Source organism: Fukomys damarensis, unplaced genomic scaffold (assembly GCF_012274545.1).
Source record: "Fukomys damarensis isolate Sample0158 unplaced genomic scaffold, DMR_v1.0_HiC HiC_scaffold_27, whole genome shotgun sequence".
NCBI lineage: Eukaryota > Metazoa > Chordata > Mammalia > Rodentia > Bathyergidae > Fukomys > Fukomys damarensis.
The window spans coordinates 22,774,215-22,790,736 of NW_022900939.1; the positions used below are offsets into that span (position 1 = coordinate 22,774,215).

The window sequence follows — 16,522 nt, forward strand, 5'->3', positions numbered from 1 at the left end:
TTTTTTTTTTTTTCTTTTTGGTACCAGAGATTGAACTCGGGCCCCTGTGCTTGCAAGGCAGGCAGCAGAACCACTGAGCTAAATCCCCAGTCCTATGAATACCTTATTTGAGGGCAGGGAAGGACCTTGGCTGTTAACTAACAATCTCCCAGAGTTGCCTCCTAGGGGTTCAGCAAAAATGGCAACCATCTCATGCACAAGGAGAGAGGATTAAATATCTTACTGGATAGGCACAGAAAGAGCAGCCAGAAGGAGAGAAGTTTCAGCAGGATCTTACAGGGAAAATGAGAAGTGCACCATGAGGATGGAGTAGAGAAGAGGGTTGGGTTTCCCATAAATAAGTTCCATGTGGACAAAAATGACACGGGAGTGTAGTGGAAGGAGCCCTCGTGATCCACTCAAGCCAGCTCCAGATTTTAAGCAAGTTAGCCCCCGGGAAGAAGAGGTCGGGACTGGCCCCCAAACCAGCACTACTGTACAGGCACATTAGATACTGGGCAACAGTTAGGGATAATAATGAGCCCTGATCCAGTTGTGAGGGTGCCTGAGAACCCCCCACTTTCTGCCTGCACAGATGTGACTTTTTGATCACCTTACAGGGGGCCGAGGCCAGCGGGCCCACAAGAAGCACACTATGAACATCTTCCAGCGGTTGTGTGAGAAATTAAGAAATCTCCTTTGGGGCCCCTGGATAATTATCAGGAGTCTGACACAGTCCCTGTTCTTCGAAACCTTCATCTTCCTCATCGTCTTTCTCAACATCATTATGCTTATGGCCCAGACCTTTGCAGAAGTCAAGATCAGGGGTGGTAAGAACCAAGGGGCCCTGATGCAGCTCTAGGGTCTCCTTCGTCCTGATCCCATGCCAGGAGATTTATACACCTTGGTTCACTTGATCTTCACTCCTGGAAGTTGATGACATTTCCCAGGGTCAGTAGAGTAGCCACAGAGAAATATTGTTAGGTCAGCCAGACTCACTCAGGACTTTAGGCGATGCCGTTCACAATCACCCACCAGGTGGCGCTTCAACTTTAAATGTGCTGCTGAAGGTGTGACAGGTACCAAGAACCCTTGGTTTGTTAGAAGGGTCAGGGAACCCGGAGAAGGAGTCCCCAGAGGGGTGAGAGTAGAAAGCTGGAGAAGCTGGATGCTAAAATACAGTGGGTCTGGTCTGGGGATTTATCTCAGTGGTGCCACCTCCTGCCTGTCAAGATCAAGGTCCTGAGTTCGATCTCTGGTACCGAAAAGAAATAAAATACGGTGGGTCAGAATAAAGGAAAGGACTTGCCACATATTTATTGTCCCAGACTCTTTGCTAAGCCAGGACTCACCCAAGTAAAAGGCTTTAAATGTGTTTAAATACACATTCAAATGTCAAATGGACTGTTATAGTCATCTCACAGACAAGAAAACTGAGCTCAGAGGGGTTGAGTCACAGAGCCACGTAGGGCAGAACCAGGGAGAGCCTGGGTATTTGGGCTTGTGTGAAGTCTCTGGTGAGCGGGAGAGGGAGGGACTTGGGAGGTTGGTAGTGATGGTCCTGAGTGAGTTCCTGGTGTTCCCTCAGAGTGGTACTTCATGGCCTTTGACTGCATTTTCCTCAGCATCTACATAATAGAAGCCCTGCTCAAGATTATTTCCCTGGACCTGGAGTATTTTTACGATCCCTGGAACAATCTGGGTGGGTGAAAATGGGGTTGGGGTGGGTTGCCCTGAACTGCCCGGGAGGAGCTGAGGATGGAAAAGGGCAGGGATTGGGAGTTGGTTCTGGGAGCCCATGGGTCTCGGCCTAGGGCCCAGCAGTCGCATCCCTGCTCACACACCCTCTACCCTCAGACTTTTTCGTCATGATCATGTCTGTGCTGGACTTCTCACTTATGCAAGTCAACTCCCTGTTCTCCTTCTACAACCACAGCCTCTTTCGGATTCTCAAGGTCTTAAAGATCATGAGGGCTCTGAGGGCCATCCGGATCGTGCGGAGGCTCAGGTCGGCATGGTCATGGCTGCTTGTTCTGGTGTGGGGAGGCCTAAAGGAAGAGGGGACACAGACCTGGATTCCCAAGGGATCTGCTGTGACCTGCTCAAGGGGGAGAGAAGGGGTGGCTGCAGCCTGTTTGGAAAGTGTTCCTCTGGGATCTGTTGTCAGGATCCATCTCTTTATGTTCCAGAGAAATGCCAGGACTCACCCAAGTCGCTTGGCAAATCAAGGATACCATCCCACCCACACCGCTGCGTGTTTTTAGCCAGCTCTGGCTGCTGGGCACAGAACCTTGCCCGGCGCACCCTGATTCAGTCTCCTCTCTACCTCTATTCACAGAATCCTCACCAGCCTCAAAGAAGTGACAGGGACCCTGGTCGGCTCCTTGCTGTCCATCATAACTATCTTCATCCTCATATTTTCCTGCCTCTGTATCCTGTGCCATGAGGCTGGGACAGGGTAATGGGGGGAGGGGGAGGGGAGGGCTAGCCCAGGAGAGGGAAACAGGGGCAGGGGACTGGAGCCTGCTTTGTTCCTGAACAGCTAGTGTTCTTCTCTATGATCCTGATACTGTTCCGAAGATCAGATCCCTGGCGTTTCGAGAACTTCTTCACCACTATGTTCACCCTCTTCACTGTGCTCACGTTGGATGACTGGTCCCTCATCTACATGGACAGCCGAGCCCAGGGTGGGCCGAGGGCAGGGCCTCGGAGACCCCGCCTGTGATGTGGTTGTAGAAGGACAGCAGGGGTGAAGTGGGGGTGGGAGGTAGCTGCCTGGCTTGACCACCTCTCTGCCCTCCCCCAGGCGCCTGGTATATCATCCCCTTTCTCATGATCTACATCTTCATCCAAAACATCATCTTCCTCAAGTGAGGACCCTGCTGTGCTGCCTGGCCTCCACCTTGCTCCCCATCCAGCCCCTGGGAACCCTGTCATGCCGTGCTGAACTCTAGAGGGTGCTGGGGCCTCTCCTCTGGCCTCCTCCTTAAGTGCACCTCATTGTCCCCTCACCCAGCCTGTTGACCGCTGTCCTGGTGGATAACTTCCAGATGGCCCTGCTCAGAGACGAAGAAAAAGTGAAGCAGGAGGTATCAAATGGGGTGAACAAGGAAACAGGTGGGCCCAGGGTGCTCCAGCCATGGGGACAGGTGACTCCAGCTGGACTGAGGCCTCTTCTCCCCAGGCGACCGCCTGGATCCATGAGAAGCTGCTGGATGACTCCCTAACGGAGCTTAACCAAGCAGGTATGGGGCCTCCCACCTCCTTCCACCCAGCCTCCTTCACAGCCAGACACAAACTCACAGGCCCAGTCTTAGCGCTCTCGAACCTGAGATGATGGAAGACTTTCAGCGCTTAGAACTTTGATTCAAAGGAGTCCACAACCGTCCTCCAAAAGCCAGTTAAGTTCATCATTAATTCTTGAAAGACCCACTTGCAAAACAACCGGTTCGCCAAATTATGATTTATTAAACCATTTCTGTCAGTAATATATTAATTTCACAGCAGCTTATCTTCCATGGGATGATTTTGACTGACTTTGTGGTTTAGTCAAGGTTACATGTACTTGTCCAGAGTCACTTGACACAGACAGAGAGTCTATAAGAATGAAGTTCCCTGTATGTATGGTTCTTTTCTCACACATGGCTTTCAGGATGCACCAATTTTGTTTTTGTTGTTGTTGTTGTTGTTGTTGTTGTTTGGGGTTTTTTTTTGTTTTTGTTTTTTGTTTTTTGTGGGTTTTGTTTTTTTTTTTTTTTGAGACAGGGTCTCATTATGTAGTTGAGACTGACCTGGAACTCACTACGTAGCCCAAGCTGGTCTAGAACTCACAGTGATTCTCCTGCCTCAGCCTCCTGAGTGCTGGGATTATAGGTGTGCGCCACCACGCCCAGCTAGGATGCACCAATTTTGAACCAGATGGTTTGCTTTTGACTTAAAGATCACCAGGACCTTAGAATCTCAGTTCCAGAATCCCATTCTAAGATCAGCAGGGGACCCTCATGGACACTTTCCATCAAGAACAGTACAAAGGGCTGGGGATTTAGCTCAGTGTGCTGCTGCTTTCCTCAAAAGTACAAGGTCCTGAGTTCGATCCTCAGTACAACAAATAAATAAATAAATATAAAAAAGAACAATACTAAATAACTTAAGCAAAAGAAGAAATTAATTGGTCCTCATTACTTAGCACATTAGAGGTGTATGAGCTTTCTGGAATGACTGGATCCGAGACTCAAATAATGATCAGGATATAGTCTCTTCTATATTTCTTTCTGTAGTCCTCTGAGTGGTTTTGTTTTAGACTAATTCTCTCCTTGTGTGGTGGTAAAATGGTCACTTGTAACTCTAGTCCCAGGTCCTTACATTTTAGCCATCCCTAACCCTCTCAGGAGAAACTGTTCCTCTTCTCCCAGCAGTCCCAACAAACTCCCAGCTATTGGCCTCCTTTGTTCTGATGAAACAAATTACTTGTGTGGTTTTGAATAAATCACTGTGGGCTGTGACTCCACAACTACGTATCCTGAGACCTTGGGAAAAGACCAACCCCAGCTAAACAACATGAACCAAACAGTGGTAGGGGCAGCTCCTCAGGAAAACTAGGACACGTCTTCTGGGTGCTTGTTATTGTTATTTTGTTTTATTTCCAGTATTGGGGATAGAACACAGGGGTGCTCTACTACTACTGAGCTACATCCCCAGACTTTTATTTATTTTTTCTTTCTATCTCATCTTTTTCTCTTTCTTTCTTTCTTTCTTTCTTGACAAGGTCTTGTTAAATTGGCCAAGCAGGAGTTGAACTTTCAATCCTCCTGCCTCAGCCTCTCTCAGTTCTGGGATTATAGGCATAGGCCTGCACAAGCAGCAAACTGGTACTCTTACTAGAAGAGGGAATGAGGATGGGTTATGGCTCAGTGGTGGAGCACTTGCCAAGCGAGAAAGTCTTGGGTTCCAGCCTCAGCACCCCATCAAATAATAATAATCATGATGAATAAATAAAAAGAGAATGGATGCTGGGCAGAAAATAAACAAACAAAACCACTATATACTCCATGCCCAAAGAAGCACCTCATCGAATGAAAGTCTCTTAAGCCTTCTCTGTACCTCGTGACAGTGGGGTTCCTCTGCTCCCTCCAAATCTGGGCATCTTCCCACCCCACCCTTATCCCCTTTTTCTCCATCCAGAGCCCGAGGAGGTAAAGAGTGAGGAGGACAACATGCAGTTCATGAAGAAGCTTGGGACAATGACTGAGACGTGAGGATGCAGGGAGGGAGGCCTCAGGTCTACGTTAAGAGGTCTGGGCACAGTAGCGGGCTGGCTGGCTGGGAGGGAGAGGTGTGTTGCTGCCTCTCTGAATGGAGTGATAAGGCTTACTTCCAAGACCATGACTGTATTATAGAACTTCAGGGCAAAAGCTCCAGGTCCCCCTGGGGTCCCAGTGGAGCAAGCTTACCTGGCTTTCTGTTCCAAAATGCCACTGTGAGAGATGAGCGATGAAGGGCAGAAACGGAATTTTGCTTTTTGGATTTTGTTTGTTTGTTATTTTTTTTATTTATTTTTTATTTTTTTTTTTGGTATTGGGGATCGAACTTAGGACCTTCTGCTTGCAAGGTAGGCAGTGAAACAACTGAGCTAACTCCTCAGCCCAGAAATGGAGTCTTAATCAGCATGGCCATGCCGAGAAAACAGATAAAGAACTTCAAGATCTGGCTTCCAGAGACTGACAGATGCATTGAGGTTTACTACAAAGTGGTATAAAAAGCAAGGGCTGGGGGTTTGCAGAGCTAGGATTTGCAGAGCTGGCAGCATCAGTAATCCTAGTCCAGTCTAGCAGTTTGTTATGTCAGATCCTTACCTCAGCCATCATCATTTGAGAGGCCAATTTGAGCAGCAACCTAGGTTCTCATCCTGGGATAATTGTTGCTTCTTGGGGAGGTGACCTCATCACGTTGTGATCTTTAAGGGTCTGCTTTTCTTATAATCCGAGGTGACTGCCGGTTTAGGACAATGACTACAGACCTCTAGGCATTGATGGGGGGAGGGACAGAACTAGACATTGTGAAAACTGGCAATTGGATGTCCCTACAAATTCTAAGAATCAGTTGCTATTGTCTTGCTGTCTTTAGCCTTCAAGGGAGAGGAGATAAGGGCAGGTAGATTTAGGGCTAATCAACCTTGTATTAGCAGTGTTTAGACAGACACTGTGTGGATAACCAATTAACACGTCTACAGGCAGAGATGAGCAGAGATCTGACCCAGGGATTTAGGGTAATAAAGGAGACAGATATAAAATGAAGGCAGAGATGCCATGCTTCTGTTGCCCACTGTACTTCTTCAGGCCAAGCCTTATCTGCCTGTTACAGATGAGATGCAGAGACCATGAGCGACCGCTGCTCACCTAGAGTTGCTGCACCATGCAGACCACCCCAGGGATAGGGACTCTGCTCTCTCTACTCGAGAAGCATTTTGACTCTTGTCATGGCCATGCTCACTGAGCACCCCAGGAACACAAAGAGGACAGTGACCCCATCCCTGCCCCTGGGGGTCCCACCTCTAAGGACCCGTCATGGGCCATGGAGACTGAACAGACTTTTGCTAGGCAGACGGATGACGAGGGCGGGAAGGACTGTGTGGGTAGAGGTCTGGTGGCCAGACAGTCAGCCTCCATGAGACTCGTGTTGGGAGTGGGTCCTTGGCACGAGTTCCTGTTTCCTGGGCCTCAGGCTAGGCACCCCTGGGATCCTTCTGTCTGAAAGCTTCTTCCACTCAAGGCACTCCAGCCTCGCTGCACACCAGCAGGCCGGGCAGGCCTAAGGGCTGCCCTCCTCTGGGCTCGGCTCTGCACAACAGTCCCAGCTCTGCGGGCCAGGCTTCGGGGTCCTGCGTGGTCAGGCCCGCGCTGGCCTCGCTCACATCATCGCAGCCACTGCTGCCCTTTCTTTGTCCACACTCTTTCCGAGCATGGCACATACATCTCTACTTCCAGGCCTTTGCCTGCTTTGCTTTCTCTGCCTGGATTCTGATGCCAGGCTCAGGTGACCAGGAATAGTCAGTTCCAGTCCCAGCTCACGTCACCTCACTGAGCATTCTGTTCATCCTCAAGGCCCGGGCCCCCACCGTGGTCTGGCTCTTGGCGTGTCTGCCCTGTTTTCTTGGGGATGCCATCCCCACTGGTCTCTCTGCTAAGAGTAGTCTTTCAGTGTAGTTTTCATTTTCCCTACTCCCCTCCCCCAGGTTTAAATGCTCCCCCTCTCCGGCTCCTTGCTTTGACACTCCCTGGATGCCTTCCAAGCTGCTCCAGGCCCACAGCTCTGCTCCCTGTGGTTTTTGTCCTCGGGAGCTGTGCTCAGGCATGGCAAACCCTCCTGAGCTCAGCTCAATAATGTTCTCCCTGGAAGCACTGGCTGAGGTTTCCCTCCTGTAGGCCCTCAGTACCTCGTGTTTGCAAGAATCACAGGTGTTGGTTGTCTGGCTCTAAGGGCTTTTTTATTTTCTTTTTTCATTTTTTTTTCAACTCTAAGGGCTTTTAAAGTCTATTTCCTGTTCATCTCTCCATCTTTGGAGCACCTTCCTTATCTTTTCTACTGTGTTGGGGGGATTAATAAGAACCAAGGGGTCAACAAAAGTGTGGGTGAGGAATGGGTGCACGGGTGGGTGTTTAGTGCAGCGCGGTCAAGGTGTAGATGATGCTTGGTGGGTGGAGAGAAGGGTGAGTGGGTAGAGAGGCAGGTGACGGTGAATGGGCGGTGGGATGGGTGGGAGGATGACTGAATGGGGACACTGTTGAATGGGTCAGTGCAGAGGCTTGGGCCAGATAAGGGGACAAGCAGATGAGCTTGTGGATGGGTAAGTGGAGGAATGGCTGGGTGGGAGGGTAAACAAATGCCAGAAGCCTCCATCATTCAAGCAGACATGGGGGACTTCTTTGAGGTGTTGAAAAGGAGACACGTTGGAAATGGAGGTCTAGGATAAGTTTCCGGGGAAGACTGGCAAGAAGAACCATGTGGAGGGCTCTGGGGGACCCAGAAGTCACATGAGGCCAGCAAGCCCAACCCTTGCCTTTGCACACCCCACTCCCCATAGGCAGTGGAAGGTCCAGGCCCAATTCCTGAAGCTGGTGGCTAGATTGGACCATCACCGGAAGAAGTTCTCTTCTGCAGCGCGTGTCATTGATGAGATTGTTGACACCACATTTGAAGTGAACCAGGTAGGATGCAGGGAGGAGAAGGGAGAAAAGACCTTGGGGGCCCTTGCCCAGAAATCACAATGGGTAACAGTCACCAGGCATTGGCAAGGGCTGGCACTGGCTTATTCACATTCCTCTTCCCACCAGAGGACTTCAAGAAGTGACACTGGAGACCAGCATCAGGTGTAGACATGAGCCTCTGCCAAGCTGCCCACCACGGTGGGTCTGGACAAGTCCCCCAGCTCTATTGGATTGTTTGGGCCCTTGCTGGGCTGGGGTCGCAATAAAGTCTTAAAACCCCAGATGGAAACTGCTATGGTGGTACATGCTTGTAATTCCAACACTCTAGGAGGCTGAGGCAGGAGGATTGAAAGTTCAGGACCAGCCTGGACGACTTAGTAACTTAGTAAGACCCCATCTCAAAATTTAAAAAATAAAACACAAACAAACCAGATGGCCATATGTCTTCACTGGCTGGGCTAAAACATAGGGTAGGGGAAGCTGTGTATGGTTTTCATGCACAAGACGCTGTTCCTGTCCCCTCTTGGACTATTCTCAGACCCACAGTGCATTAGCAGCAGCCAGAGAAGTAATGCAAAAAATGTGCTTGGCTCAATAACTGGTGGTGCTGGGGAGGAGGGGCTGTGGGCAGTACCCTACTTAGGGGAGAAAACCCTTCTGGCTCAGGGGTCATGTGAAAAATAACAAAATGAAGAGTATAATCCCTGGTACCCAAGAAAGAAAAGAAAAGAAAAAGAGATAGAGAAAGAAAGATAGAAGACAGACTGGAACAGCTCAGGTTATCATGGGCTGGGGAACCACTAAGTTCCAATGTTGCAGAAGGAACTGGCAAGTGACATGCACATAGAGATAAGGTGAATGGAAGTTTTAAAAAAAGTTCATTTGTAAGAAAAGTGTCAGTCGTATTCAAAAAGGCAGTGCCAGTGATTGGCCCTTTTCTGACAAAACAAACTTTTAATTTTACTTCCATTTAGCTCTTCTTTATGTGCGTGTCCCTTGCCAATTCCTTCCACAACATTTGGTGCATTGGCTGAGAAGGAAAGGGTTAACTCGCATGGCCCATATTGGGCTTCAACCCGAATCCCACCAGAGGGAGCGGCCATCTGCCTCCTCAGAAGGGAAGAGAGGTGCTCCTCAGGATTTCCTGGGTTCCCTTTCTAGCACTCGGAGGCCAACTTACCAGCAGCAGATCACTCGAACCCGGAGAACAGAGACAGCAGAAAGAAGGCAAGTGAAGAAATCATCTGTCTGAATGGTGAGATTCCCTGGGCAATCCCTAGTTTGTTTTCCTTTTGTTTTGGTTCTTAATTGAACATTTGGGCAGAATACAGGTTGGAGGCCTGATTACCCTCCCTTCTAGGCCGTTTGTGAGGATTTATATCCTCAATTTGGGACAGAGTGCAGGCCTAATCATCCTACACTCTTCGCCATTTGTGAGGGTTTTGATTGCCCTCAATTTGTTATTGTGCTTTGTATTGTGCTTTGTAAGGGGTCCCAGGGAGGGAATATGTTAACTTCTTGTGTGATTGCGTGTGTGAAAGAGATTCAGTTAGGAGAGTGAGTGGAACAAGCTACAAAAACAATTGGTAGCCTCATCTGTGCACTAAGACAAAGGGAGGGGACGTTTATGCTTAAAGATCCCTCCCCAAGTTGTGGAGCTTGAGTGTGGCCTGTTTCCTTGATTCCATGGCTAAAGTCTAAACAAAACAGAACACTAATGGGACAGTGTCCCTTAGTTCTGATGTGGCTGATAGTGGTTGAGAGACCCCATGGCCAGACCAGCAAACATGTGAGTGATACCTACCCTTTGTCCTGTGTCACTGGACAAGGGAATATCAAACAATCCTAGCCTCAGCTAAGCCAGTCTTAGCTCCCAGAGAACTCTAGACAAAAGAAAAGTCATCTCCCTTTGTTTTTAACTGAGACTTTGACAACTTGGAGCCTTGTGTGTTACATTTTGTGGCCTGAACAACCCAGCCCCAGAGCTGCTCAAGCTTCTGCTCTGCAACAATCAGCTGCTTATGAGAACTGTTTAGTTTTGGTCTTAGAACAACTGCTTGCCAAATCTGCTGTTTTTCACACGGTGGACTTGCCTCTCTCAGAAAATGTGACATCCTTACAGGCAAATCCCAGTGCTTCCCCTTTGGAGGAGGTCAAGCTGCCTCCCTCTCCACTTGAGTTGCTAAGATCACAGGTGCGAAAGAGGTGGGGGCAAAAACATAAAAAGAACCACTTGGCTTTAGTGCCATGGTCAGGCTCAAAGAGTTAAGCAGGGCTTGCACTCAGCTTGGAAAGAACTAAAATGAGAAAATAAGTAATGCATTGAAAACAGTTAGGAAAGCTCTGAAAAGTATACAGCAAAATAGAAAGTAAAAACACTCCAGGCTTTAAGATCCTAAAAGCCAGCGCTGTGTTATCAGCCTGATGCTTCCTGCAAAGGTCTGGAATCCAAAACAAAGCCAGAGAAACTGCAACTGCAATCAGACATCAAGAGATTTTACAAGAGAAATCAAGCTACAAATTTTAACTAATTGATAAATGTATCTTTGTTTCAATTGGAGATGATGTTTGATTGATGTGCTTACAATTTTTTTCTTGTGCACTGCAAATTCTTAAATTGTGATTATAGGGTTAACTTGCTCTTTTCTGCACTTTGTTGGTGAAGAACTCAAGGTTAATACTGTTCTATTGGCAGCCAGTCAAATTTTAAAATGTAACAATCTGAAAACAGAAGGAAAAAAAGGGACACTTTAAAATTTTAACAGCTGAAGAGGTTTGTTATATACTAAGAAGGCTGTAGCTGGGCGCAGTGGCGCATGCCTGTAATCCCAGCACTGGGAGGCTGAGGCAGGAGGATCGCTGTGAGTTCGAGACCAGCCTGAGCTACATAGTGAGTTCCAGGTCAGTCTCAACTACATAGTGAGACCCTGTCTTAAAAAAAAAAAAAGAAGGCTGTAAGTAAAAGAAATATACTTTTGATATAAAAGGATTTTGTATGTTTGTCTTGTGAGAAGGATAAAGAGAGATATACAAGACCAGAAGGCCTAGGTATATCAAGAAGGTATGCAGAAGTGATTTATCAAGGAAATATATATGTTTGCTTGTTGGTTTCAAGTTACTTATAAAAGATTGCATTTACAGGCATAAACACACTTACAAATCAATGAATATTACTTAAATATGTTGTTATAAAATGTTTACACTGGTTATCATCAAAGGGTTAAATTCTAAATATGATATTGTGATATGTTTATGATGGTCATTTTCAAAATGAAAAGATGGAAATAAAGTGTTTGTAGATGGGGAGGGGAGGAGGGTGTGAAGGGAGGGCAGGGGTAAGGGGAAAAAATGAGAACCAAGACTTGTCATGTAAAGGTACAAGATCCCAACAATGAATGCAACTGTACTGTATACCTAAAATGTACCAATAAACTCAGTTAAAGCTGGAAACAAACAAACAAAAAATATATATATATATAATATTTTCTATGGAAAAACAAAGAGTTATTAAAGGGGGTGGCCGCCTTTCTGTGAGCTCTGGCAGCTGCAGTTATGCTAATTAAGGAAGCTGACAAGCTAACTTTAGGACTGGAATGGACTTTTCAGGTTCCCCATGCCTTTCTAGAACTGTTGAATAACAGAGACATCAGTGGCTCTCAAATAATACAGTCACATAATATCAGGCCCTTATCTGTGAGAACCCCTGTCTATGTTTTTTCCCAGTTAAAACCTCGATTCCCACCACCTTTTTGCCCTCAGAACCTGACCCCCTGACCACGACTGCCTAAGCTTCACCAATGAGTTGTTCTCGAGTTACCCGGATCTGCAGAAAACCACTGCCTGACGCTGATTTCATCCTGTTCATGTGTGAGAGCAGCTTCATGGAAAATGGGGTACACTATGCTGGCTATGCAGTGATGACTCAAGATGAAGTGGTCCAAACAAGACCCCTCCCTACTGGATGGTTGGCTCAGCGAGTGGAGCTATGGGCGCTCATACAGGCTCTCCAATGTGCGAAAGGGAAAGAGGGTAAATGTTTATACAGACTTCTGTTAAGCCTTTGCTACCCTACATATTCATGGTATACTATATAAAGGACATGATCTTCTCACAGTGGAGGACAAACAGATTAAAAATAAACAGGAAATAATACAGTTATTGGCAGCAGTGTGGGAACCTGATAAAGTAGCAGTGATGCATTGCTCTGGACACCAAAAAGGAAAAGCTGAAATAGCAAAAGGCACTGCTAAGGCACATATAGAAGCCAAAAAGGCAGCTAAACAGAGACTTCAGCTGGAGATACAAAGGCCCGTAGCTGCTATAAAACACTCAGATAAAGAGGTCCTCCCTGTGCTGACCCTGCCCACCTGACAAAACTGGGGGACTGAGTTTATGTTAAAAATTGGAAAAAGACCCCTTTGCAACTTATATAAAAAGGACCACATGAGGTACTTATAGTTACTCCCACAGCTGTCAAGGTGGCTGAAGTCCGCTGTGGATTCACCACTCTAGAGTGAAACAAGCTTATCCAGAGAACTTCACGGACTTCAACTCCAGGAGACAGCGTACTCAAAGCCCTGCTCTCACCACACCGGAAGCTGGTGAGTCCAGATACGGCCGAAAAATGAGGATTGCAATCAAGATATTATGGACTCTTTAATTGTGTCAAGCGGTTATGCATTGTTTTGGTTTTGAATTAAGAGTTTGTAAGCCTAACAATGATAAATTTGATTTTAAAATGTGACCTTTAAAATTGTCAAATGGGAACTGGAAGGACATCCCCTCACACTTCTTTTTAATGCCTGCCCACAAGAACATCATGGAAACTCTGGTACCATACTTCAATGTGGGGGATTTACACACAAAAAAGATGTATTGTTCAGATAAAACTCAATATCGTTAAACAGTTCTACTGTGATCAGAAGTACTGGCAATTGTGATAACTGCAAAAAGGGACAATATAACCCTTTAAAAATGTATATAGCTTGGCCTTGGAAAGCAAGCCAGCTACAGGCAATAATTTTTCATGTTTATATTGGATATCAGTCAACTGCTAGACATGGGCCTCAGAGTTTAAAAAGATGGATTCTACAGATTTAAAAGGTCTGGAAGAATCCCCCAGATGTTTTTCTTTTTTTCCAGAAACAGAAAAACAAAAACTCCTGTGCTGCAGGAAATACAAAATATCTTAAAAGAACATCCAAAGAATTATATAGGAATAGATATGATGGATTTAATTGATGGAACTCATTCACTGCTGCTACAGCAGACCAGGAATTAGTCTCTGCTGGACTTGTGCCCCACTCACCATGATGTCTTATCAGGCAATTGGCATCATGAGTGACCTGCCCTTAGAGCCAATAAAGCTTACTATGTACCACTTACTCAGCTACCCATTAGATATAATTGGTATAAATTCAACAAGGAGTAAGGAGTTAGCCAAAAGGGGGGGGGATACAAAAAACTTTTGTAAATAATCTAAAAACCTACAAAATGTTAGAAAAACGTAAAATGACTTTTGCTGTCTCTGACAGCAATCTACTTTGTTGAGTTCAAAATAGACAGACGATGGAGGCATTGACCATGAAATGGGACATCTGGCCTCATCCCTATCCTTGAATACCCGCTTCCTGTGCACTAGAATAGATAGCTAGATGAATCTTGAGGTAAACTCCCCAACTACAAGGAATTGTTATGTCTGGGTTAAAGTTAATTGTCTTGTTACCGTAATTTATACGTGGGTAATATGAACTGAGGAAATGAAATGTAACCATCTGAATGAGATCAGATCATGGCTGTAAAACCTATAAAAGGGGAGCTGCAATCTAATAGGGAGTCGATCACTGCTTTTTTGAGTGTGATTTGACTTTTACTGGCAAATAAACTTTTTATTATTTTACTTTCATTCAGCTCATCTCTATGTGCATGTCACTTGCCAATTCCTTCTGCAACACCAAGAATATGGTTCAGGCCAGGGATTACACATCTGTAATCCCAGCACTTGGGAGGCTGAGGCAGGAGGATTGCTGTGAGTTCGAGACCAGCCTGGGCTACATAGTGAGTTCCAGGTCAGTCTCAACTACATAGTGAGACCCTGTCTCAAAAAAACAAAAAATTAAAAACAAACAAAATGTGGTTCAGAACCCAGGATCTCCACATCTGGTATAAAGATGCCAGCGGGAATATCAAGAATCCAGAAGTCAAGAGCAGACTCAGCACACACCTGTAATCCCAGCACTTTGAAAGCTAAGGCAAGAGGATTGCCCCAAGTTCAAGGCCAGCTTGGGCTACACAGTGAGGTCCAGGCCAGTTTGGACTACACAGCAAGACCTTGTCTGAAAGCAACAAAACAAAACAAAAAAAGAAACCAGAGATCAGATGTCACAGCCAACCCCTTCCTTGCCTGAAGTTAGACTAATGAACCCAGATGAGGCACTGGGGGAGGATATTCAAGTCCTTCTGACCTCAGGGCGGGTGTGGGTAGGGGCTGTCAGAGAGTCCACTGCAGTTGGGAAGGGCCACAGGGAATGAGGTTGAAGGCTGATCCCAGCCTCCCTGGTCTAGAGCTTACTTTACAGCCTGACCATAGGCAGGATGCCCAGAGCCCATGTCCACACTAGGCTGGTGGTGGGACATTGGCCTGTGCTGGCACTGCAGACCTAGCACTGGGCCATGGTCAAGCCCAGGCCAGAGGCCAGAATTCCCCATCCAAGGTTGGGAGTCTTCCACCAACTACAACTATTTCGCCATTAGTGAAGACCAATCCAGGGTGTGATGGTTTTACGAACACCCTCCCATATACACACACATACACAGATTTCTGGGCTGAACCACATAGCAGTGCAGCCAGCCCACAAGGCCTCAGGACATAAGCAGCTTCTCTTCTCCTCCCTGGCCTGGCCAAGGGCACCAGCTAGCTTGAGGCCCAGGAATAGACAGTACAGAGGAAATGCCACTGGGGACCTGGGCACAGATTCTACAGATGGAGAAGTCACTAGACACATATCCCTGGGCCATGCCTCACCCCAAGACTTCACACATTCATTCAACAAGCATTCGTTTCCTGCCAGCTACCTCTACGAGCCCCAGGCAGGAGCCTCCTGTTTGGTGACACTTACCGAGGCAGCAACAAAAACTCTGGGCTGTCTGAACTGCCAAGCTGATAGGCTCCAACAGAAGCAGGGCTGGAAAAAATCCTGTGTCCCTGTCAAACACAAACCGTCAGCTACTCACACTCCAAGTGACGCTCAAGTCTCCCTTTACCCTCTCTTCAATGCTACCCAGATATGGCTTCCAGGGGTAGCAGGTAGGGCCTTAGGGGCAAGAATTGGGCAGGGGTTGAGAAGGAATGGCGGTACGTGAGGTCTGGTGGTGTGTGAGGTCTTGCTTGGAAGAGAGGGTGCGTGGACAGCAGAAAAGGGCAGAAGGAGTGCTCCCCATGTCACCCTTAGGCTGCTGGCCCCAGCCTGACTCTGCCAACATCCAGGGCTCCAAACGCATATGGTTACTGTGTCCTGTCCCTGGCATGGGTATGCACTGGTGTCTCTGAGGAACCCTCTGGGCATGGCACCTGGGGCACCAGCCTGGGTGTTTGGGGTCTGGTACATATCTCCAGGTCACGTCCCTGGGGTGGACCCCTGCTCTGTTCACCTGGCCTTCTGGGTAGCTAGCCGGTGGGTGATGGTGGTTTCCATAATACTTCCGTGGTGTCTAGATCTACCTGACTGTGCGTGTGCACATGGGAGACTTGGGATTGCAACCACAAATGCCAGTGGCAAAAATGTCGCAACTCTGTTTCCCTTAGAGGATGTTAAAGCAAACCTATCCCTCCTCTGAGAATCCTCCCTCTGTGGGCAGCAGATCTGAGCTTACTCACTTGGGCAAGCACCTGCAGGGGCCTTGCCTGGGACAAGGCATGGGAGAGTCCCCCTGGTGCGTGGGCCACAGTGAGGACATGAGAAGCACTGCCCTGGCCTCGTGGCCTCCTGGCCCCAGGGAGCTGCAGGACAGGTGCTGGGCTTTGGGCCACATGCAGGCTTGGGAAGGGGGGTGTGGGTGGGAGATCGGTGTCCTTGGGGTGAGCCAAGCTGAACCCCACAGCTGAACCCCAAGCTGCTCCTCACTGCCGAGAACAGCAGGGCACATGTTCCCCGCAGAGCACTCACAGACACTATCCTAGGCCAGGCGGGGGACATCATCCTTCTCATGCCAGTCTCCCACTGCCTCCCTACCACAGACCCTGTTGGGAGCTCTGGCTGTTTGGGGCTCTGGAGGTTTGTGCTTCCGTGGTGTGATGCTGGGCTGTTTGGCCTGCTGGGCAGACAGCAGAAGCTGCCCTG

General features: G+C 47.6%; 1 protein-coding gene across 4 annotated transcripts in view; it reads left to right on the forward strand.

Annotated features, from left to right (window-relative positions):
• The window catches only part of Catsper1 (cation channel sperm associated 1), a 15,189-nt gene extending 2,251 nt beyond the window's left edge, over positions 1-12,938 (forward strand). Inside the window, exons 2-13 of one of the 4 annotated variants that reach the window (XM_010635919.2) lie at positions 600-809; positions 1,568-1,681; positions 1,837-1,987; positions 2,318-2,409; positions 2,526-2,666; positions 2,786-2,849; positions 2,996-3,068; positions 3,164-3,224; positions 5,161-5,230; positions 8,060-8,183; positions 9,345-9,438; positions 11,943-12,938. In XM_010635919.2, coding sequence (XP_010634221.1) covers positions 600-809; positions 1,568-1,681; positions 1,837-1,987; positions 2,318-2,409; positions 2,526-2,666; positions 2,786-2,849; positions 2,996-3,068; positions 3,164-3,224; positions 5,161-5,230; positions 8,060-8,183; positions 9,345-9,438; positions 11,943-11,971 — 1,223 coding nt within the window. In that variant the 3' untranslated portion in view covers positions 11,972-12,938. Of the gene's footprint in view, positions 1-599; positions 810-1,567; positions 1,682-1,836; positions 1,988-2,317; positions 2,410-2,525; positions 2,667-2,785; positions 2,850-2,995; positions 3,069-3,163; positions 3,225-5,160; positions 5,231-8,059; positions 8,184-8,309; positions 8,466-9,157; positions 9,439-11,942 lie in introns of those variants that run through there. The other 3 variants (XM_010635921.2, XM_010635922.2, XM_010635923.2) reach the window with 3 other exon arrangements.
• Positions 12,939-16,522: the final 3,584 nt, after the last annotated feature.